The sequence below is a fragment of the Saimiri boliviensis genome, chromosome X (assembly GCF_048565385.1).
Source record: "Saimiri boliviensis isolate mSaiBol1 chromosome X, mSaiBol1.pri, whole genome shotgun sequence".
NCBI classification, from domain to species: domain Eukaryota; kingdom Metazoa; phylum Chordata; class Mammalia; order Primates; family Cebidae; genus Saimiri; species Saimiri boliviensis.
This window is the reverse complement of record NC_133470.1, coordinates 49,555,696-49,580,767: the sequence shown is the minus strand read 5'-3', so window position 1 is coordinate 49,580,767 and position 25,072 is coordinate 49,555,696. Positions and strand designations below refer to the sequence as shown.

The following is a 25,072-nucleotide window of genomic DNA, read 5'->3' as shown; positions in this document are numbered from 1 at the left end:
CCTGCCTCAGCTTCCCAAGTAGCTGGGATTACAGGCACCCACCACTACGCCCAGCTAAGTTTTTGTATTTTTAGTAGAGACAGGGTTTCACCATGTTGGCCAGGCCGGTCTTGAACTCCTGACCTCGTGATCCACCCACCTCGGCCTCCCAAAGTGCTGGGATTACAGGCGTGAGCCACCGCGCCCAGCCTACCTAGTTTCATAAGATGGAAGTTTATTGATTTGAGACCTTTCTTTTTTGGAATATAAGTATTTAATGCTATAAATTTTCTTGTAACCACTGCTGTAGCTGCATCTCCTAAGTTTTTTTTTTAATAAACTTTATTTTTTCAAATAGTTTTAAAGAAAATTGTACAGATGGTACAGATAATTCCCATGTGCCCCACACCCTGTTTCTCATACTATTAACATCTTATACTAGTATGGTACATTTGTTACAACTGCCTTTTTTTTTTTAACTCAATTTTTTTTTTAACTCAATTTTTAATTCTAACTTACCAAACTGTGTCTAGGAATGTCTCCGAACAACTGAACCAAAAGAAACATGATAAAATTTTCTGTTGAAGAAACTAAGAGTTTGTGCCAGCCCCAGTGTTTCTGAGGGTGAGGCCAAGAATAGCCCACTCCTGAGGCCAGCCCTGTCCCCACGCAGGGTTCTCAGCCCGAGAATAGGATTGTGGGTGAGTGAGGGACCTGTTCCCTCTTCCACCATGCTGGGAGCTCTTAGAAAAAGTCACTGGTCGGGCCGGGCACGGTGGCTCACGCCTGTAATCCCAGCACTTTGGGAGGCCGAGGCGAGTGGATCACAAGGTCAAGAGATCGAGACCATCCTGGTCAACATGGTGAAACCTCGTCTCTACTAAAAATACAAAAAATTAGCTGGGCATGGTGGCGCGTGCCTGTAATCCCAGCTACTCAGGGGGCTGAGGCAGGAGAATTGCCTGAACCTAGGAGGCGGAGGTTGCGGTGAGCTGAGATCGCGCCATTTCACTCCAGCCTGGGTAACAAGAGCGAAACTCCGTCTCCAAAAAAAAAAAAAAAAAAAAAAAAGCCGGGCGCGGTGGCTCAAGCCTGTAATCCCAGCACTTTGGGAGGCCGAGGCGGGTGGATCACGAGGTCGAGAGATCGAGACCATCCTGGTCAACATGGTGAAACCCCGTCTCTACTAAAAATACAAAAAATTAGCTGGGCATGGTGGCACGTGCCTGTAATCCCAGCTACTCAGGAGGCTGAGGCAGGAGAATTGCCTGAACCCAGGAGGTGGAGGTTGCGGTGAGCCGAGATCGCGCCATTGCACTCCAGCCTGGGTAACAAGAGCAAAACTCCGTCTCAAAAAAAAAAAAAAAAAAGTCACTGGTAAGCGATCCCCTCCTCCCACCCCATGGAGACCCTTTGGGCACCTTCCAGAAAGCCAGGGAGCAAGACGGGAGAGCCCTGGTGCTCTCCGGGCCTCTCAGCCAATGCTCCACTCCAGTCCACTCAGCGGGCTGCTCCCAGAGCCCAGGGTGGGGATTAAATAAAATATGCATGAGAGACGGAAATTCAAATGCCCCACCGTCTCCACGATGCAAGTCACAGAGCAGAATACAACAGCACGAGTGACAAGCGCCAGCCCTCAGAAAATGCGCCGGAACTCTGGTTGGTGGTGGCAGGATTGCGGCTCTGGTTGGTGGACTGCTGGGTGCTCTGGCTGCTCTTCCGGCGCGGCAGTGCCAGGTACTCAAACATGGACGTCAGGTGGATGGAGAACGTGCCCTTGAGGTCGGACAGCATAGGGTCAGACCAGAAGTTGTGGTTGAGGGCGTCGTCGCTGTCGATGCGCTGGGCAGGGTCCAGCACCAGCAGCTTGTCGATGAGGTCCAGCGCTTACGGGTCGCGCACATAGGCCTTCAGCCTGTCCTTCACCTTCCGCTTCTGGCCTTTGACCAGCTTCAGCTTGTCATACAGCTCATACTTGTCCACATTTGGCCACATCTCAGGAGTGATGGAGCCGCAGAGCTGACTGATGAGGGCGAGCTGCTGCTGCTTCGTGTTGCCCCGCATGATGGTGCTGTGGGTCCACATCTCTGCCATGATGCACCCAGTGCCCCACAGGTCAATGGGGGGGCCATAGTCCCGCTCCCCGAGCAACAGCTTCGGGGGCCGGTACCAGAGTGTCACCACGTGGTTGGTGTAGCAGTGGGGCTGGCTATTTTTGGCCAGGCTGAAGGCCCGGGCAGCCCAAAGTCTGCCAACTTCAGGACCCCATCACGGGTGATAAGCACATTAGCAGCCTTCATGTTCCTGTGCAGGATCTTGTTCCTGTAGATGTAGTGGAGACCGGTAAGCAGCATCTGCATCACCCTCTTGATCTCAAAAAGCGTGAACTTGACCAAAACATTGCTCAACAGCCCAGCAAGGTCATGCTCACCGAAGTCCAACACCAGGTCAGGTATATACTGCCTTGCAGCCATTACAGGGGGAAGCTTTGGTTTGACAAATCTCAATCAAGTTGACCACATTCTCCTGTTTTAGAAGCTGGAGGATCTTGATCTCCCGCAAGGCTGTAATGGGGAACCCCTCCTTCTCATTTTCCATCCACACCTTCTTCAGAGCCACCTTCTGGCAGGTCTTGCGGTGCTTGGCCTTAAACACCTCCCCGAAGGTGCCTTGGCCGATCTTGGTAAGCTTCTCGTATTTGGTAATTTCATCACAAAAGGTGCACTCCACCAAGTCGTACTGCTTTGCCATGGCCGCCTCCAGCGTACTGCCACTACCCCCAGCCGCCGCCGCTGCTGCCGCTCCCATTGCAGTTCCCGCCGCCACGCTCCAGGCCCCTATGCAGCCCGCCACTTCCACCCACAACTGCTTTTAACAAATCTTGATACATTATTATTATATTAACGTCCATACTTTATTCTGATTTCCTTCGTTTTCACCTTAAATCCTTTTTCTGTACCAGAATCCTATTCTGGATACCACATAGTTACTAGTCATGTTTCCTTACCCTCCTGTTGGTTTTAATAGTTTCTCAGACTTTCTCTTTTTTTTTTTTTTTTTTTAATTTTTTTTTTTTTTTTTTTAGGATGGGATTTCACCATGTTGGCCAGGCTGGTCTCAAACTCCTGACCCCGAGTTATCCACCCACCTCAACCTCCCAAAGTGCTGGGATTACAGGCGTGAGACACCACACCTGGTAGTTTCTCAGGCTTTCCTTATTTTTGTTGACAGTTTTGAGCAGTACTAGTGAGCTATTTTGTAGAATTTTGGTTTTGAATACTTTGTTACGTTCTGGCACTGTAAGATGCTCCAGGTGCATCTTCTAACATTTCCTAACCTACTCCTAGAAACAGTTATTTCCACAAGCATAAGGAACCCTAATTTCTTTTATTGGAGAATTGTGCATTTGGGCCAGGCATGGTGGCTCACACCTGTAATCCCAGCACTTTGGGGGGCCAAGACAGCAGGATCACTTGAGCCCAGGAGTTCGAGACCAGCCCTGGCAACATAGTGAGACCCCCATATCTACAAAAAATAGATAAAATTAGCCAGTCATGGTAGCACACACCTGTAATCCCAGCTACACAGAAGGCTGAGGTGAGAGGATTGCTTGATCCTGGGAGGTTGAGGCTGCAGTGAACGGTGATTGCACTACTGCTCTCCATCCTGGGTGACAGTGAGACCCTTTTTCAAAAAAAAAGAAACCAAGATTTGAGTGCTTGAGGCCCTCAAATATCATTATCATATCATTATCAAATATCTTATCATTGCTTCTATGCCCTCTTAGCTGATAAGGAACTATACATATATATACTAACATGTATATACACATGCATCCCTACTCATGAATATTTCTATATGTAATCGTCTGTATCTTTATTAAGGTAAATTTGCATTCATACTGATGTTTCCAACTCTAATCCATTACCACATGGATCATTCTGCCCTTATCTACTTATCTACTTGCTTATCTGCAACCTCCCACTCCAGAAGTGAGAAACCTGGCTCCCACCATCCTCCAGCCGTTTACTTGTTTAATCCAGTATACAAGTATTATAGTTTCAGAAATTTAACCCAAACCCCAGTGGGAAACCCCTTTATCAAGTAGAACACAATGCTTATGTACAGTTTATTTTGCCTTCAGTATTACAGGTGCCACTCATTTCCAAAGTTATATAGTTCAGCATCTGTTCCACTACCCCCTTATATGAGGTTACTTCGTACATTTTCAACATAGTTAGATTCTTTCGTCAAATTCCACATTACCTTTTGGGATTCCCTGACCTCCTAAATGACTTTTAATTTGCATATATTAAGGTTCATTCTTTGTGCCTTAAAGTACTGAGCATTTTGACAAATGCATTGTATCCTGGGATCCCATGACCTCCTAAATGATTTTTTTTTTTAACCTTTGTAGACATTACGATTTATTCTTTGTATTTCAGTATTCCCTGGATTTTGATATATTTTCTTTTTTTAAATTTCCAAGTGTTTTCTAATTTCCCTTGAGACCTCCTCTTTGATCCATGGATTATTGGTAGTATGTTGTTTAATTTTGAAGAGTTTGGAGATTTTTTTCCCATTATCTCTTTTTTTGTACATTATGGTTAGAGAACCATCCAATCAAGCTGAGATATGTGGATAATTTTTTTTTTTCATTTCAGATGGAGTCTCGCTCTGTTGCCCAGGCTGGAGTGCAGTGGTATGATCTTGGCTCACTGCGACCTCTAACCCCTGGGTTCAAGCGATCCTCCCACCTCAGTCTCCTGAGTAGCTGGGATTACAGGCACCCACCACCACACCTGGCTGATTTTTTTTTTTTTTTTTTTTTTTTTTTTTTTGAGACGGAGTTTCGCTCTTGTTACCCAGGCTGGAGTGCAATGGCACGATCTCGGCTCACCGCAACCTCCGCCTCCTGGGTTCAGGCAATTCTCCTGCCTCAGCCTCCTGAGTAGCTGGGACTACAGGCACGCACCACCATGCCCAGCTAGTTTTATTGTATTTTTAGTAGAGACGGGGTTTCACCATGTTGACCAGGATGGTCTCGATCTTTCGACCTCGTGATCCACCCGCCTCGGCCTCCCAAAGTGCTGGGATTACAGGCTTGAGCCACCGCGCCCGGCCTGATTTTTATATTTTTAGTAGAGATGGGGTTTTACTATGTTGGCCAGGCTAGTCTTGAACTCCTGACCTCAGGTGATCTCCTGCCTCGGCCTCCCAAAGTGCTGGGATTACAGGTGTGAGCCACCGCACCCAGCCTGTTATGTGGATAATTTTTCAAGTCCCTATGGCTGTCTCACTTCTCACATCTCCCTGTTAACCTCAGGCTAATGGAGTATCTGCTCCTAAAGCTCCAAATCAAGTGAATCCCCTATAGTAGCAGCAGCAGCCAAACTTACTGTTTTCTCAGCATGCCCCACTTTGGTAGAATGGCTGGGCAACAGAGCTGGGTGGGGGTGATGGGAACAGCCCCGTGCAAAAGCACCATGGAATGCACAGTTCTTACCTAACAAGATCAGTAGTTTCCACAAATAAATGCTTCTGTTTTTGTTGTATTCATTACGACAAATTCTGGAGTGCTAAAATGGTTGTTTTTGAATTCTGTCCAATTTTAGGATTGCTTTTGAGGGAGATTTCTTAACAACCTCACTCTATCATGCTGGAAGGCAGAAATTATTTTTTTTAGTAGGCAGGAAGAAAAGTATCTGATTATTGTACTTCTGTTGATTTAACTTATTCATTAAAATACTGAGATGGGTTTCAAACCAGACTTCATTATTTATTTATTTTTTAGATGCAGGGTCTTGCTTTATCACCCAGGCTAGAGTACAGTCGCTCAATCATAGCTCACTGTAACCTCAAACTCTTGGGCTCAAGCAGTTCTCCTGCCTCAGCCTCCCAAGTAGCGAAACTCCGTCTCAAAAAAAAAAAAAAAAAAAAGATCTTGTCTTCTTTTTTGTTTGTTTGTTTGTTTGTGTTTTTTGAGGTGGAGTTTTGCTCTTGTTACCCAGGCTGGAGTGCAATGGCGCAATCTCAGCTCACCGCAACCTAGAGTGCAATGGCGCAATCTTGGCTCACCGCAACCTCCGCCTCCCGGGTTCAGGCAATTCTCCTGCCTCAGCCTCCTGTGTAGCTGGGATCACAGGGACGCGCCACCATGCCCAGCTAATTTTTTTTTTTTTTTTTTAGTAGAGACGGGGTTTCACCTTGTTGACCAGGATGGTCTCGATCTCTTGACCTCGTGATCCACCCGCCTCGGCCTCCCAAAGTGCTGGGATTACAGGCTTGAGCCACCGTGCCCAGCCCTTTTTTTTTTTTTTAAGGGATGGAGTTTCACCATGTTGGCCAAGCTGGTCTCAAACTCCTGGCCTCAAGTGATCCACCCACCTTGGCCTCCCAAAGCGCTGGGATTATAGGCGTGAGCCACTGCGCCTGGCCGATCATGTCTTCTTAAGTAGGAACTAAATTACCTTCATTTTATCTTTCTTTTTATAACTCATGGAGGCCAAGTTCACAAAGACAGGGTGCTCCACATGTATCTTCCAGTAGTTTTGTTACTTTATGCCTCTCGCAGGAGCAGGTGATTTCATATTTCTAGCTCTAATAGTGTTCTTTCAAAACTTGCTGACATTTAATCTTTTTCCCATTTGGCCAAGATTGGTGGGCACATTTGTTGGCCTTAGCAAAGCATTTCATAAATTATCAGCAGGGAATTAATAGGTACTGCATGCTCAAATGCAAAATGTGGTATTAAATAATATAAATACCAATCTCTCCACTGTAGAATTTCTTAGGTCCTTTAATGTGCTCATATGAATTGAGAATGTTCTAGAAAGGAAATAATACACAAAATTTCCCAAAACAATTGTACCAGGAAACCCATTTTAGGAAGCAGTGTTTAGCTGGGCGCAGTGGCTCACGCCTGTAATCCCAGCACTTGGGGAGGCCAAGGTAGGTAGATCACCTGAGGTCAGGAGTTCGAGACCAGCCTGGCCAACATGGCAAAACCCTGTCTCTACTAAAAATAGAAAGATTAGCAGGGTGTCGGGGCAGACACCTGTAATCCCAGCTACTTGGGAGGCTTAGGCAGGAGGATAGCTAGAATCCAGGAGGCAGAGGTTGCAGTGAGCCAAGATGGCGCCACTGCACTCCAACCTGGGTGACAAAGCAAGACTCCATCTCAAAAAAAAAAAAAAAAAAAGAGGAAGAAGAAGCACTGCTTAACATATATAGAGATAGGTCCCCATTCTTTCTTCCCTGCCCACAATTATACATGTTTTGTGGGAAATATGAGCTAATACGTGGTATTGCAGTTTATTCAGTTTTTTTAGAGTCTCACTTTGTCACCCAGGCTGGAGTGCAGTGGCGTGGTCTTGGCTCACTGTAACTTCTGCCTCCCAGGTTCAAGTGATTCTCCCGCCTCAGCCTCCCAAGTAGCTGGGACTACAGACATGCAACACCATGCCCAGCTAATTGTGGTATTGCAATGTAATGATATCCACAATGTATTTGTGTAGTTAACTTATAATGTGAGCATTGTGGTAAACTGTACAGAATAGAACTAACATAACGGGCATGAGACTGCTATCTTTAGAAAGGCCTGCTGGCAAGACTGGCCCTTGGCTGGTATGTGGGAACTTGATTTCCCTCTGTTCCCTACTGGTAAGTAGTTCGCTTTGCCTGGTTTGTTGGTACAAATAATGTGATTTATGCTGAACACATGTTTTCCTCCTGAGAGTCTGGAATTTTGGTATGTGCCTCTGAGGCCAGCCCCCAGTGAAAACTGTGGTCACTAAGTCTCTAATGGGCTTCCCCAGGCAGAAATGTGTACACTTGTTGCTGTTTTGTTGTTATTGTTATTGTTGCTGGAGAAAGGAAAAGGAGAGAACATATGGAAGTCCGCATGTATGAGGCTGGGCACGTGGCTCATGCCTGTACTCCCGGCGCTTTGGGAAGCCAGGGCAGGCGGATCACTGGAGCTCAGGAGTTTGAGACCAACCTGGGCAATATGTCGAAAGCCCATCTCTACAAAAGATACAAAAATTAGTTGGGCATGGTGGCACACGCCTATAATCACAGCTACTCGGGAGGCTGAGGTAGGAGGATTGCTTGAGCCCAGGAGTGTGACAGAGCCAGAACCTGTCTCAAAAAAGTATATATCACATATATTATCTTAATCCTCAGAACAACACTGTGAGGTAGATAAATATTAATGTTCATCTTTTTTCGTTTTTGTTTGTTTCTTTTTTACTGTATTATTCTGTTTTCAATGTTTATCTTTTTTAGGTGAAGAAACTGAGGTTAGTGAGGTTAAGTAACTTCTTTTGGATCTCAGTTAATAGGTGAGAGAATCCAAATCTGTCTGATTTCCAAGCCGTGGCTCTTAACTGTAATACTGTATTGCTTCTCGAAACCATAAATGGTACCTGTAGTGGGTTGAGAGGAATGAATGATGGCAGTGGTCTGAGAAGGCTTCACGTAAAAGATAGGATTTGAGTTGGTCTTGAAGGATAAATGGACAGAACTGAAATTAAGGGAAGCGGAGCAAGTATTTTTAGTAGATGGAATTGCATGATATTAAGGCATGCAAATGGTAAAAATGCAAGATTTGTGAGAAAGACATAACTTTCAAATAGTTGGGTAGAATGGAGGGTTTACAGTAGAAAGTTCTCCTATACTTTAAAAAATTTGGCAGCTGCCACAGCATGTCTATGCTAGTATTTAGTGTGAGATAATATATCTGATCTAAAATACAATTATATATTTAAACTTAGTAAGTGATATATGTTAGTTTAAGGATAATAAATAAAATAATGTACTTGTTCTGCAAAGACAACCATGATCTCCCAGGTCTTTGCCACCTAAACAAGTGGGAACCATGGTGTTGTTAGTGGTAAAGAACTGTCCAAGCTTTCTTTTTTTTTTTAAACCAGAATTATTTATTTATTTATTCTTCTGAGACATGGTCTGGCTCTGTCACCCAGGCTGGAGTTCAGTGGCATGATCTTAGCTCGCTGCAGCCTCCACCTCCCAGGTTCAAGTAATTCTCCTGCCTCAGCCTCCCAAGTAGCTGGGATTACAGGTGCACACCACCATGCCCGGCTAATTTTTGTGTTTTTAGTACAGACAGTGTTTCACCATGTTGGCCAGGCGGCCTCCCAAAATGCTGGGATTACAAGGCGTGAGCCACCGCTTCCGGCCTCCACTCATACTAATCTGGAGACAGTGCGAAGAATATATTGGCTAGAGCCAAGGAGTGAGTCCATTTAGATCATTGCAATCATAGTAGTCAGGCACGGGCCAGTGGCGCAATGGATAACGCGCCTGACTACAGATCAGAAGATTCACAGTTGTCTATGTATGAGATAATTGAGAGCTTATAAAATGGTAGAAATGAAAGTAGATGAGAGACATTGTATAGGAGGAATTTCATGACGTGGTGATGGACTGGATATGTGTGTATTGGTGGGGAGATCCAAAGGATCTGAGTTTGAGTGGTTTGGAAAAAAATTCGATATCTTGGAAGTATGACATTTAAGCAGTGATAGGTTTGACCCCAGGTATATTGGGTCAAACCCAATATACCTGGGGTCAAACCTATACACAAGAAGAGTCCTAACATTGTATTTTCCTTAGTGGAGAAATGTTCTTTTTTCTTTTCTCATCTTTTTCTCTCTCTCTCACCCAGAAATGTTTGTTCATTTGGTTGCTTGGTTGGTTTTGTTTTTTGAAATGAAATCTCACTTTGTCTCCCAGGCTGGAGTACAGTAGCACAATCTCCGCTCAGTGCAGCCTCCGCCGCTCAGGTTCAAGCAATTCTCCTGCCTCGGCCTCTCAAGTAGCTAAGGTTACCAGTACCTGCCACCACACCTGGCTAATTTTGTATTTTTAGTAGAGATGGGGTTTCACCGTGTTGGCCAAGTTGCTCTCAAACTCCTGACCTCCGGTGATCCGCCCACCTCAGCCTCCCAAAATAATTGGATTACAGACATGAGCCACCGTGCCAGCCCCAGAAATGTTCTTAAATTAATGGCATTTAGACATAACCTCTCTGCAACAAATGTTTTAGAAGGTGAAGGGATTGGGCACAAACATATTCCTAAGAGAATATGGATAGGCAAAAGTGTGGGCATTGATATGTTCATGTTTCTGGCAATCCTCTCTTTTTAATCCTACCTGCTGACATTCTTCTAGGTGAGAACACAGTCTATAAAAGCTTCGGCTCCAAAGTCTTCCCCAACTTTGTTGTGCTCTTTGCTCCCTCACTGGAGTAAACAGAATCTAGATGAATGTGCAAAGGGATAACAAGAAGAAATGATACTTTGATTATAGGCTGACTTGTGTGTCTCAGGATTTTATGTCTTAGAAACATTGAGATCCCAACAAGTTGGTATGTCATTTTGATATATCATGTTTGCCCCAAATTAGTAAATGTTGTTATAAAACTCATATATGGGAATGTTCTTATTAATTAATTAAACTCTTCTTTTTTTTTTTTTTTTTTTTTTGAGATGGAGTTTCGCTCTTGTTACCCAGGCTGGAGTGCAATGGCGCGATCTCGGCTCACCGCAACCTCCGCCTCCCAGGTTCAGGCAATTCTCCTGCCTCAGCCTCCTGAGTAGCTGGGATTACAGGCACGCGCCACCATGCCCAGCTAATTTTTTTTGTATTTTTAGTAGAGACGGGGTTTCACCATGTTGACCAGGATGGTCTCGATCTCTCGACCTCGTGATCCACCCGCCTCGGCCTCCCAAAGTGCTGGGATTACAAGCTTGAGCCACCGCGCCCGGCCTAAACTCTTCTTATTTAACACTGCTATGTTTCCATTTAATATTTAAGGCTAGGCGCAATGCCTCATACCTGTAATCCCAGCACTTTGGGAGGCTGAGGCAGGCAGATCACTTTATGTCAGAAGTTCGAGACCAGCCTGGCCAAGATGGTGAAACCTTGTCTCTACCAAAAATACAAAAATTAACCGGGCGTGGTGGCACACGCCTGTGATTCCAGCTACTTGGGAGGCTGAAGTATGAGAATCACTTGAACCCAGGAGGTGGAGGTTGCAGTCAGCCAAGATCGTGCCACTGCACTCCAGCTTGGGTGACAAAGCAAGACTCTGTCTCAAAACAAACGAACAAAAATATTTAATCACCTTTGAATCTAAACTTTCAGTAGTATAGTGTTCATAGAAACTCACAGACTATGCATATGCAATCATTGAGATTGTCATGTTCCCCTTTATAAAGTAATATCTTCTTCCATTTCCTACTTTATCAGTTGGCATTTATTTTATTTTAATTACTATTTTTTGAGACGGAGTCTTGCTCTGTTGCCCAGGCTGGAGTGCAACGGCGTGATCTCGGCACACTGCAACATCCGCCTCCTGGGTTCACGTGATTCTCCTGCCTCAGCCTCTTGAGTAGCTGGGATTACAGGTACCCACCACCACGCCCAGCTAATTTTTTTTTTTTTTTTTTTTGAGACGGAGTTTCGCTCTTGGTACCCAGGCTGGAGTGCAGTGGCGCGATCTCGGCTCACCGCAACCTCCACCTCCTGGGTTCAGGCACTTCTGCCTCAGCCTCCTGAGTAGCTGGGATTACAAGCACGTGCCACCATGCCCAGCTAAGTTTTTTTGTATTTTTAGTAGAGACGGGGTTTCACCATGTTGACCAGGATGGTCTCTATCTCTTGACCTCGTGATCACCCACCTCGGCCTCCCAAAGTGCTGGGATTACAGGCTTGAGCCACCGCGCCCGGCTTAATTTTTGTATTTTTAGTAGAGACAAGTTTCATCATGTTGACCAGGATGGTGGTGAACTCCTGACCTCAGGTGATCCACCCACCTTGGTAGTCGGCATGTATGATGGAGTACGATGGAAAGCCTACTGACCTGACAGTAGGATATCTGGGTTCTAGCCCCAGCATAACTCCCGTTGTTGATCTTCTGGGTCCCAGTTTCACCGTCTATAAAACAGAATGATACTTGCTTATATCACAGGCCTGTTACAAGTTTCAAAAAGTGTTAATATGGAGGCTTCTTGCATTAACTCTTGCATTTTATTTTTTTCATGATTAAAAAAAGTACCAGCCAGGCGCAGTGGCTCATGCCTGTAATCTCAGCACTTTGGGAGGCCAAGGCAGGCGGATCACGAGGTCAGGAGTTCGAGACCAGTCTCGCCAACATAGTGAAACCCCCATCTCTACTGAAAATACAAAAAAAGTATTCTGGTGTGGTGGTGTGCGCCTGTAATCCCAGCTACTCAGGAGGCTGAGGCAGGAAAGTCACGTAAACCCTGGAGGTGGAGGTTGCAGTGAGCCGGATCATGCCAATTACACTCCAGCCCGGGCAAGGGTGACAGACTCCTCAAAACAAGAAAAAAAAGTATTATAACAAATGTATAAGACATGTTTATATGCTTGTTAAATCCCTGGAACTGTTATTGTGCTTAAATTTCACAACTGTATTTCCTAAAGTTAATTTTCAACCCATTCTGTAAGTTTTTGGCTTCTAATTCAGTTAGAGGAATTGGAATTCTATGAATATTTTCTGTGAGAATAATATCGTAAGCATGAATAATAGTACTAAATTATTATGTAAAGATTTAGTGTGTTGTTCAGATTAGGAAAGTATACCTATGGAGTTCTCTATAATTGATTTCTTTCATTTATTTGAACATCATTTTTTTTTTTTTTTTTGAGACAGAGTTTCACCCTTGTTGCCCAGGCTGGAGGTTAATGGCGCGATCTCAGCTCACCGAAACCTCCACCTCCCGGGTTCAAGCAATTCTCCTGCCTCAGCCTCCTGAGTAGCTGGGATTACAAGCATGCACCATCAAGCCTGGCCAATTTTGTATTTTTAGTAGAGACGGGGTTTCTCCACGTTGGTCAGGCTGGTCTTGAACTCCCGACCTCAGGTGATCCGCCCGCCTTGGCCTCCCAAAGTGCTGGGATTACAGGCGTGAACCACTGTGCCTGGCTATTTGAACATCTTATGCTCCACAACTCAGGAGGCTCATCAAACCATCTGTGTCCTCATTTCTGCTATTCTAGATACACATTCATCTTTTTAAATCATCAACAGAAATATCGGTAAAAATAAAATGAGATTCTAGTTTTCTGAAGCTTCTTGAAAGTCAGTATAGTATATTGAAAAGATAGGGTGTCTTTGTCTAGGCTTTAGAGTTCCAGGCCTGTCTCTGCAGGTAACTAGTTACAAGAACTTTTTCTGGGCCTTGTTTTCCCATTATAAAAGTGGCTTGCACTAGACCTTTTTTCCATTTTTAACACTCTGATTCTTTTTTAACTCTTCTAAGTACCTATCTGAGGAAGCCAATGAAAAGATTAGAGCTTATACTAATTTTTTTGAGATACTATTTATTACACTTGATTTATACCTAAGATAACCACATAATTTGCTGTTCAAGCAAGAGGAAACTTTTGAGAGTGAAAGAGAGTACTGTTAGTAATTATGCCAGGACAACAGCTTTAAACCAGGATGTCTCAGATAAACTAGAGTGTCTGGTCACCCTGATGTACACCCCATGTGTGGTTCTGTTAACTGCATTGTTGGCCAAAGAAGAGTTACCTGATTATTGAGTTTTAATTCCTTTTCATGGTTTCCTTGTTTTGTTTTTGTTTTTATTTTTTGATTCTCGTAGATCCAGTGTGTGTGGAGAGTAATACAGCATCATGCCAACAGTCCCCAGCCGGTAAAAAAGGGATGTTCACAGACGACTTACACAAGCTGGTGGATGACTGGACAAAGGAAGCAGTAGGAAATTCTCTTATTAAGCCAAGTTTAAACCAACTTAAACAAAATCAACACAAATTAGAGACAGAAAATTGGAACAAAGTACATGAAGTAAGTTGTTTATACCCGATTCACTTTATTTACGAGAACTAAAACCATAAAAATGGATGCACTTATGTCTATAGTTACGGTTACTGTGGTATGACTTGATAACATAGAGACTTTGATCCTTGTTTAGATTCATTATGTCTTTGAGCAGATTGTCTTTTAGACCATGAGTCAGTAAACTTCTGAGGGGAAGGAGCCAATTCGTTAATATTTTAGGCTTTTCAAGCTATACTGTTACAAATACTCTGTTACACAACTCCGTTAGAGTGCGAAAGCAGCCATAGAAAATATGTAACCAGCCGGGCGTGGTGGCTCAAGCCTGTAATCCCAGCACTTTGGGAGGCCAAGGCGGGTGGATCACGAGGTCAAGAGATCAAGACCATCCAGGTCAACATGGTGAAACTCCGTCTCTACTAAAAATACAAAAAATTAGCTGGGCATGGTGGCGCGTGCCTGTAATCCCACCTACTCAGGAGGCTGAGGCAGGAGAATTGCCTGAACCCAGGAGGCGGAGGTTGCAGTGAGCCGAGATCGCGCCATTGCACTCCAGCCAGGGTAACAAGAGCGAAACTCCGTCTCAAAAAAAAAAAAAAAAGAAAGAAAGAAAATATGTAACCAAATGAACATGGCTTTGTTCCATTAAAACTATTCATGACCCGGCACAGTGGCTCACGCTTGTAATCCCAACATTTTTGGGAGGCTGAGGCAGGTAGATCACGAGGTCAAGAGTTGATCTACCAGCCTGGCCAAGATGGTGAAACCCCATCTCTACTGAAAATACAAAAATTAGCTGGGCGTGGTGGCGGGCACCTGTAATCCCAGCTACTCTGGAGGCTGAGGCAGAGAATTGCTTGAACCCAGGAGGCAGAGTTCACAGTGAGCTGAGATCGTGCCACTGCACTCCAGCCTGAGTGACAGAGAGAGACTCAGTCTAAAAAAACAACAACAACAAAAACTTTTTTTCACAAAAAGAGGTGGTGGGCCGTAGTTTGCTGACTCTTGTTTTAGACTGTTGGTTTTTTGGTTTTTTTTGACAGAGTCTCGCTCTGTCCCCAAGGCTGGAGTGCATTGGCACGATCTCAGCTCACTGCAACCTCCACCTCCCAGGTTCAAGCAATTCCCCTGCCTCAGCCTCCCAAGTAGCTGAGACTACAGGTGTGCACCACCAGGCCCAGCCAATTTTTTTTTTTTTTTTTTTTTTTGTATTTTAGTAGAGTCGGAGTTTCATCATGTTGGCCAGGATGTTCTCAATCTCCTGACCTCGTGATCCACCTGCCTTGGCCTCCCAAAGTGTTGGGATTACAGGTGTGAGCCACCGCACGTGGCTAGACTGTTCTATTTTTTTTTTTTTTTTTAATCCGGCAAGTATCAAAGAAGAAAGCATCTGGAATGAAGGTTAATTCAGTCCTGTGTTGCAAGAGTTTGGGTTTTAAGGAAAAGCTTTCCTATGTTTCATGTCAGTATTCTTAGCTCTAATAAGTTATTTGTTCATTATGAAAAAGAATTATAAAGCTTTTTAAGCTAGAATATTATAAGAGGTGTTTTAAAGACAAGATGCCTAGTTATTGCATGTGGCCTTAGTCAGGTGTGCATGCAATGAAAAGAAGAAAGATGCCTACAGTGAATCTGGAGTAGGAAGAAGTCAGGCTTATAGAACAGCATACACAGTATAATATAATTTATGCAAAAGTATATACATTAGATATGCATAGAGAAATACGAAATCCATGAAAAATATGCTGGATGGTGGAATTTGAGCCTTATTTTACTTTGCGCATTTCTGTGTTTTTGTATTTTTAAAGTAAGTGACATTTTGTTTCAAAATGAGTAAACCTATTAAAATGTGAATCAGGGCTTAGAATTTTAACCATCATAATTGAAAGAGATTTATCTCTGTGTGTTACATTTGTGTACATGTATGTATGTATATATAGTCATATAGTTTGTTAAAGAAATAATACATTTATTGTTAATATTGCATAAAAGTGTTCAAAATTCTCAATTTCCCAAACTAGTGAGCAGTGTATCTCCTTGGGAACTCTGTATTTATCTTACTCGTGGCACCAATTTATACACAGATAGCATCATCGTAAAAATTGGAAGCCTTTAGAGGCAAATTTCAAGACATAAATGCATTTGTACTGCCAGTGAGAGAACCTCTGAGTACTGTGTGAATGGAGGCTTTTGTTGACTCTAGTTGGAGGGCGGTTTATTGGAGTATAATGGAGGATGTTTGGAGGAAGGGTGAATAGAAAATGGTGTGTGAATAAAAGTAGTGAAGGTCATTTAACAGACTTGGGTTCTGATGTCAGCTCAGTCACTTACTAGTTGTGTGACTTTAAACAAGTCATTTGATCTCCCTGTGCCTTAGTTTTCATGTCTTTCAAGCAGAATACCTGCCTTACAGGATTGCTGTGAGGATTAAATGAGACAACACGTGTTACATAGTAGGTACCCTTTATATGGTAACTAGTTTTGTATTTGTAGGTTCAGTTGGTTTTATCTGTTGTGTGGAGAGCCCATCTCACTAATGCTCTTGCATTTTACTGTTCTGTATCCTTACTTAGAAATACTTGTTTGCTTAATAGTTATGTACGAAGCCCTCTGCTAGACATGGGTTTGGTGAGTAAAAACAAGTATGGTCCCTATGCTCATGGAATTTACATTCTGCCAAGACAGTTAGACATAACAGAATTTCATCTACAAATATAAAATTGCAACTGGAATAAGAACTACAAAAGAAAGATACAGGTTACAATAAGGGAAATTTGACCTAGTAAAGGAAAGTCAAGGAAAGCTTCACTGAGAAAGTGATGATTAAGCAGAGCTCTGAAGGATGAATAGGTGTTAGCTAGGTGAAGAGGAGGGAATAATGATTCCATGCAGAAAGGACAGCAGACGCATGCAGGGATTGCAAGTAGGCCAGTTTGGCTGAAGTGAAGAGAGCAAGGAGGAGTTAGTGCACAATGGATCTAAGGTAGACGGAGTCTTAAAAGTAGTAATGAGCCGGGCGCGGTGGCTCAAGCCTGTAATCCCAGCACTTTGGGAGGCCGAGGCGGGTGGATCATGAGGTCAAGAAATCGAGACCATCCTGGTCAACATGGTGAAACCCCGTCTCTACTAAAAATACAAAAAATTGCCGGGCACGGTGGCTCAAGCCTGTAATCCCAGCACTTTGGGAGGCTGAGGCGGGTGGATCCCGAGGTCGAGAGATCGAGACCATCCTGGTCAACATGGTGAAACCCCGTCTCTACTAAAAATACAAAAAACTAGCTGGGCGTGGTGGCGCGTGCCTGTAATCCCAGCTACTGAGGAGGCTGAGGCAGGAGAATTGCCTGAACCCAGGAGTCGGAGGTTGCGGTGAGCCGAGATAGTGCCATTGCACTCCAGCCTGGGTAACAAGAGTGAAACTCTGTCTCGAAAAAAAAAAAAAAAAAAAATTACCTGGGCCTGGTGGCGTGTACCTGTAGTCCCAGCTACTCAGGAGGCTGAGGCAAGAGAATTGCCTGAACCCAGGAGGCAGAGGTTGCGGTGAGCCAAGATCGTGCCATTGCACTCCAGCCTGGGTAACAAGAGCAAAACTCCGTCTCAAAAGGAAAAAAAAAAGAAGAAAAAAGTGGTAATGATAGGGAATTTCATCTGTATTTTAAGAAAGATAAAAAGCCATTTAAGCCCTAGTGTTGACATGATGATCAGACTTGTTTTTTGAAAAAACGACTCTGACTCAAGCAAGAGAAAAGGGTTATTTATCGGAGGTAAGGGTAGATGTTGGCAGACCGGTTAAGAGCTAGTCATGGTAAGCCGGACGCAGTGGCTCACACCTATATCTCAGCACTTTGGGAGGTTGAGGTGGGTGAATCCTAAGATCAGGAGTTCAAGACCATTCTGGCCAACATGGTGAAACCCCGTCGCTAGCAAAAATACAGAAATTAGCCGGGCGTGGTGGCGCTACTCAGGAGGCTGAGGCAGGGGAATCATTTGAACCCAGGCAGTGGAGGTTGCAGTTAGCTGAGGTCATGCCACTGCACTCCAGCCTGGGCGACAGAGCAAGACTCCGTCTCAAAAAAAAAAAAAAAAAAAAAATTAGTCATGGTAACTCTTAACTGGTCTGGAAGATGGGAGAAGTTGAGTTGAAGAGAAGTGAACAGATTCCAAAAAATGTTTAAGAGATAAAATGGACAAGATTTGGTGATGGAATGGATGTACGGTGAAGGGGAGGTATGAAGGCTAGGTTTCTGGCTTACATAACTGGATACTATTCTAGTGTACCAACCACCGAGATGGGGAATGTGAGCAGACAGTGTGCTTTTGTCGGGGAAAAGCACACATTTGGTTTTTAGACATTTGTTTCTGAGATGCCTTTGAAATATCAAAGAGAAAATGTATAGCCTCTCCAATTTGTCTTTTTAAAAAAAGCAGGTTATTATCTATAAACTAATAATGTTTATCATATAATTTAATCAGTGCAGAAAAGTACAAATTTTAAAATACCACCTTCAAATCCCACCACCCAGAAATAATTTTCATTAACTTTAGATAAACATCATGTCAAGTATCTTTCTATGTATGTATGCATGGAAATAACTTTATGAAAAGGTAAGGCAGGGCAGTTCTGAAGATGCCATTAATTAAAGTACATAATTATGGTTAGCATACTCCAAAAATGGGAGTCACTGATAGTAATAATAGGAATAGTAAACCAAAAAGACTAGGAAGGAATATTTATTTGTGCAGCAGCAGTAGGAAAAAAAAAGAATAGGAAGGAATATATAGATTGATAAAAGCATATACCAAATAAACTGATCTTTTGTTTTTATTTTTGTTTCTGTTAGAATACTCCATCTACTATGGGCTACACACCAACATGGATTTCTTCTCTGTCCCAAATCCGTGGAGCTGTCCCAACTTCCTTGCCACAAGGACTCTCACTCCCTTCATTTCCTGGGCCATTATCATCATACGGAATGCCCCATGTTTGTCAGTATAATGCTGTGGGGGGGACGGCATATCCAGTCCAGTGGGTAGGAATTTCAGGAACAACACAACCATCTATAGTAATTCCCACCCAATCTGGGGGACCATTCCAGCCAGGGATGAATATGCAGCCATTTCCAACTTCATCAGTGCAGAATCCTGCCACAATCCCTCCTGGGCCTAAATGAATCATAGTAGATGATAAAGAAAAGGGAGGTTTCTTCTGAATTGTTTTCAGGACACCTAAGATATTAAAGTTTGTTCCTCTTGGGTTCTGTCATATATTCTCTCATTTGAGTTTACTTTAGACTATATATTTTTTGTTTCAGTGTGATATTTGATACAGCTCATCATTCTGCAGAAATGGTGCAGTTTGCACATAGAACACTGCGCACAGAAAAGTTTTTTCACTTCAAATTCTATCCTCTTTGATACTTGATTTTTTAAAAAATACTGTTCAGAATGCTTTAATAAGCTCAGCTTGAGCATTACCATTTCCAGGATACTTTCCTTGAATTACTGAGAAGCCCCCCAACCCTACCCCCCCTTTTTTTTAACTGCTGCTATCTGCAGCTGGATACTTTTCTTTAAAAATGTTTAAAAATTATTTAGATTGATTCTTCCCAAATGTGGATGAACTGAGACCTTCCATCAGCCAGAGTCTTATGGGATCTTCACATGTTTGTCTTAGGTTTACCTTTCACAGAAGGCAGGGTAACTTGCTGCAGGAAACGTTTTGGTGTATAAAATTAGAACCTTTTTTTTTTTTTTTTTTTTTTTTGAGATGGAATCTCTCTCTGTCGCCCAGGCTGGAGTGCAGTGGTGTGATATTGGCTCACTGCTGCAACCTCTGCCTCCTGGGTTCAAGCGATTCTCCTGCCTCAGCCTCCTGAGTAGCTGGGACTAGGCGCCTGCCACCATGCCCGGCTAATTTTTCTATTTTTAGTAGAGATGGGGTTTGACTCTGTTGGCCAGGCTGGTCTTGAACTCCTAACTTGTAATCTACCTGCCTCGGCCTCCCAAAAAATTAGAATAATTTTGTCAACCAATACAGAACATGAGCCCTTTTTAATGTGATTTCCCATCATCACAGCAGTAGGATGAAGCCTTGTTTTGGGTGAGGCAGAGGGAAAGGGAAAAAAAACAGAACTGTAACAGTTCCTTGATTCTGCAGATAATGCTGCTCTTTTAAGGATTTCAGTAATAATTCAAAGCAGCAATCTCCTTGTTTCTCACATGCATACTACATTGGTTTGGAGCATCTGAGAGACGTTGGTTTGGCTTGCATTCTTTTGCAAGGCATATATTGCAGCTAATATGATAAATCTCATTTGGGGGGAATCTTTGTATTCCTAACAAAGGGGATTAAAGTTACACCTCAGTCCATTCTTCTGAAGTGAAATTTACTTGACACAGTAGGTTTTGAGACTTACACATGAAACACTGGCTTTACAGGGTTTTAAGAGATGTGGGATATACACTGTTCTGCAGTGCGATAGTAGACCCTAGAAGGAGACTATTTAAGTTGTCCTTAGCTCTTTTAATTACCATTTTTAGTTGTTATAATTTCTGTTTAGTATCTATAGTATCTTAGATGATTTTAGATCTTAAATAAGTTTGGCAGCCTCTTTAGAATCTGAGAGAGATCACTGTCAAGTTGCACTTTACTGGGTTTTATCCAGTTTTAGGAGGAGGGGAGGCAATGTCAAAATGTACACCTTTGGTTTTTAAGAAGGTTAACTATAATAATCTTAAAGGCTAGTCACAGGGTTACCTAATGCTCAGTCTGTGAAACCCAAATAGAATTATTAAAATGGTATTTACCAACTAAGTATTCATGTTCAAACTACTTACCTTCCACTCTGAAGACTTCAAGGTCATTTCCAATACACATTTACCTAATTAGGAGTTCTGTCTGCTAGTAAACATTCCACGCTGTTACCTGACATTACCGTGAACAGATTTTCCTCCACATTCTAACAATTGTACCCCATGGGCTTGCCAGGTAATGAGGAAAACTTAATGGGTGTACTTTTTTTTTTTTTTTTCACAGTCTACTTTGTAACATTCAGTACCTCCTTTCCAAAAAAAAAAAAAAAAAAAAAGTGTCTTATGTTGCTTACCTGAGGATCACATCCATTATCACAAAGATTCTGTCACTATAATTTGAGGCATCTAGGGCAGCATTTTGAGAATTGCTGTTGATAAAATCCACTTTCTTTTCATAGAACATGCTCTGTTTTGTACGAGTCCACATGTTACATACAGATTCTTTAAATTTCTTATACAGTATTGGTTTGCAATTTAAAGTGATTTTAGGACATTAGTGTAATGCAAATGCTTGCATTGCACTGTTTTCCATAAATATAAAAACAATGCTCCTAAAATCCATAATTCTTTAAAACTGCTTGTGTGTCATTATAAAAGTTGGCTTTGTGTAGTTACACTGAGACATACAACCTAGAAAGTGAAAATACTGCAGATTTTAGGACCCCTTCTTCTCTAGTCACAATCATTTTAAACAGTGTACCCCAGGATGAAAAAAGCTCCGTGGCTGGCATGTACAATGACATGTATGAATGACTGCTCTATACCATACGTTCGGCCTTTGGCCACCACCACCTCTATTCCACATACAATTCATCATTCTTGTTTGCCTGCAGACTCTTGCAGTGCCTTGTAATAGTTACAATCTTTTCAGGTTTTTGCTGGAAAGAAAAGTAGTCTTCTAAAGTTTGAAGATGGTGAATAGCATACTGCTGTCTCCATGCCGACTGCAGTAACCGGGTTATCATATATGTAGACGTTATGTATATGTAACATGTGTACATTTAAAAATACCGAAAAAAAGTGAGCTTGTGCAGAAATGGAGAAAACAATGTTATTCTCATCACCGTGGGGTTTTATTGAAATTATTTTTTCCCATGACTTACATGTTTGGTTCAGATTATAGTCACTTTGACTGTAAATACTGGCTCGTTTTCTACGCAGGGGTTTTGCATTATTTCATAATTTTGCTAAATCATATAATAGTGCTATTTTCATCCTTGCCTGAGGTACTTTTCCTCCCCAGAAATAATTAACTTGAGGTAAAGCTCAGAAATTCCCTTCTTTCTTAACAAAGAGCCTACTATATAAAAAGGGCCCTTCCTTTCCAAAAAACACACAAACCTGTCCTTTTCCTTTTCCTTCTTGTAGAGGAGAAAATGGTTGTACTAACCATCCTGCTCGTAGAGTTTATTTGGAGGACAGTCTTTATGTCCAGCCACCATGTTTACTTCTCAAAGTGCAAGTCTGATGAATAGTACTGTATCTCCATATGTGGCAATGTGAGCATTTCATCATGAAGTACCTGCTGCTATGTCTGTGAAGTTGGGTGTAACATCGTAAGAGTATGAAACCAGTATTGGTGTAAATCTAATGAAAATAACCCTATGTATATTTGTAGCAGTCTTGAATCTCTATTTAAGGTAATTTGCTGTAATATAACAAATATTCACTCTGTTTTTCATCCCTTCCTTGCCAGTTTCATATCAAGCATGAATTCTAATGGTTTGACAGCAAAATCATCTGTGAAAGTTTAAAAGGCACTTTTCTGCTGTGATTTTTGGATTGAGTGTGGAGTGTTATGTACAGTTTGATGAGATGAATCATTTTAGAACCCCAGATTTAATTCTAGTCCAATTAATTTTGTTTAACTACCTCGTTTTCAGTGCTGTTTTGGGTGCACATGTAAACACTGCCTGTGAAACATGCTTTTTTTGCCTTGATTCTCAGTAGTCTTTCGGATTATAAATCTGGTCTGCCTCTTTTTCCCAGTGCTAGCCAAGAGTTTGAGGTGAGAGGGACCGTCACTCTGCCACCAGTCTGTGTTTAAGTGGAGAGCCATGTGCTTCTGTGAAATATGCTTTGGGGATTTGGGGGTGGGGAGCAGAACAATAATTGAAATTGGTGGCAGTATAGAACTTAGGTGGAGGAGTTAGCTAAAAAATAAACAAATGGTAAGAAAGTACCTAAATTAGACAATCCAGTGCCTATAACTTTGCATTTTTTATTAGAGATGCATTTCTCGTCTGTGTGCCTAAAGGGCTATGGGTTGAAATTGCTTTAACTACCACGGTGAAATATTTGACAAATCCTTCAGCAATGGCCTATCATTCAACATATATTAGCACACTGCTAGGTATTTGCAGTGATATTTTGTTACCTTAGAACGGCCAAATGCGTTAGTTGATAGTAAGGGTTTTATATAACTTTATCCAATCTCTGAAGTTTATGGAGGCATTGACTTTCTTCTTTGCTGTCTTTTCTGAGTGATGAAAATGATGCATTCCTTTTTTTCTTGAAAACTCAGCAGATGTTTGTAACCAGATATTCCTTGTTTCACATGTTTACTGTGTAACACTACAGCATATTTAATACTAGTAAATACTGTATTTCAGTCATTATACATAAGTACATTCCTGAGCTCTATTTGCCATCATTTTGGGATTCTGTTGTTTCACCTTCTGTTTGGGTCAGAAAAACTTGAATTATTTGAGGTGGTATGGAGGCCATTTTCTAGACTAGATTGTTTTTGGATTCTGTAGTTTATCAAGGACTTGTTCCCACCCCCCCCCCCCACCGCCTGCCTTTGTTTAGAAGATCAATTAGAAAAGGGGGGTGGTGTGTAGAAAAGGCCTTTGATGTGATAGGTATGATTTCTAAGATTGAAATTTTTTAAAAACGCAGATTGTAAGATAGTAACACTCAAACTTAATAAAATCCTTTGAATTGAAATTTGTATCAAGTTTTTATGGAGCCAGATGCCTTCAGGTCACCCTGGAAATAGTCTTTGTATGTGAAAGATGAACACAAACATTGGTCAGGGACCCTGACATCCAATATATGAAGGAGCCTGGGATAGTAACTAAGTAACACTAAAGTTATTTTCAACTAAGATAGCTAGAAGAGTGTACACACCAACAACTCCTATTCTGGAAGGTGTTCTTTTAATTAAAAAAATTCAAACAAGGCTAAAAGTCAAGCAAGAAGGGAAGAAAGAAACCGGGCTCTGAGAAGAACGTGCCAGTGTGACATAAACTCCTCAATGTGTGCTTGTCATCCTCTAGCTTTTGTTGCGTTTAAAGTTGCATTTCTTTTCCACTCTAACTTAAGATTCGAGATTGAGGTTTGCGGTCCAGAACATTCCCTCAGCAGATATAGTGACTAACTGGCAAGTGCAGTTGTTCGAGGTCTGTCATGCTCAATCACCTAAAGCTATGATTTGTTTGAAATATTAAGCATGTAGACCTAGTGCAGCATGGGAGCCACTCAGGAAGTTTATGCAATTAATAAACTTTCATGCATAATTTACTATGAAGTATGCAGAATTTCAGCCTCTTCTCCACACTTAACATTTAGTTGTATATGTGAACTCTCCTTTATTACTTGGGGAATGTAGCATTATATAGAATGTTGTTCAACTTCACTTTAATCCTTTTTGACATTAACTTTTTTTGGTAAACCAAGTGATCTGCCTTTCAGCAACTGTCTGATTTTGGTTCTTTGAAACTGTGATTTTTATTTCATTTGTACCCAACCATTGTGAGTATTTTGTTTTGTTTCCTGGAAATTCTGTTTTGTAACAGAAAATAAAGGCTGTGTTAAATGAGTATGTTATCTTATTAAAATGCTGTCATAGTCACTGCAATCATCTGGCTAAAACTGGTTCTTCATTTACTAAATGTAATTTAGCAGATTTAGAACATTTCGTTCTGTAAACTACGCTGGCCTAAAAACTAACCAAGCAGGGTGTTACCTCTTGATTTACATACAGTTACAACAAACTGAGTTGGACTTCATTTTCACGCTTGTACATGAGTCATAATTGTAACAGTTGCTCTCCGTTACTGAACACATACTGTGCTAGCTAGGCTTTTACCTGTGATACTTTGAATTCACACAACAATCCTATAAGATAGGTCTGTTACTGTTTCCACTTACAATGCAAATTTGAGGATCAGAGAGATTAAAGAATTTACTAGGGCCACATAGTCAATGGTGAAGCCTGGATCCAAACCCAGGTCTGTCTGCCTGCACAGCTCATGGGAAGAACCCTAGGCCACCCTGATTCTCAGATGTACTGCATGCGTAATAATTCAGACACATTTAGAGTAGGCCTTCATCTAATGGGATTTGTGTGTAAACTTTTTTTTTTTTTTTTTTTTGAGACAAGGTCTCGTTCTGTCACCCAGGCTATAGTCCAGTGGTGCTATCACAGCT

At 42.2% G+C, this 25,072-nt stretch overlaps 1 protein-coding gene and 1 pseudogene across 4 annotated transcripts in view; one reads left to right on the top strand and one right to left on the bottom strand.

Moving 5' to 3' along the window:
- WNK3 (WNK lysine deficient protein kinase 3) overlaps positions 1-24,461 on the top strand; it is a 183,848-nt gene extending 159,387 nt beyond the window's left edge. For all 4 annotated transcript variants that reach the window (XM_074392315.1, XM_074392314.1, XM_074392313.1 and 1 more), the window contains 2 exons: positions 13,635-13,837; positions 18,667-24,461. In XM_074392315.1, coding sequence (XP_074248416.1) covers positions 13,635-13,837; positions 18,667-18,996 — 533 coding nt within the window. In that variant the 3' untranslated portion in view covers positions 18,997-24,461. The remainder of the gene's footprint in view (positions 1-13,634; positions 13,838-18,666) is intronic.
- LOC120366605 (cyclin-dependent kinase 9 pseudogene) lies at positions 1,573-2,747 on the bottom strand (annotated as a pseudogene).
- Positions 24,462-25,072: the final 611 nt, after the last annotated feature.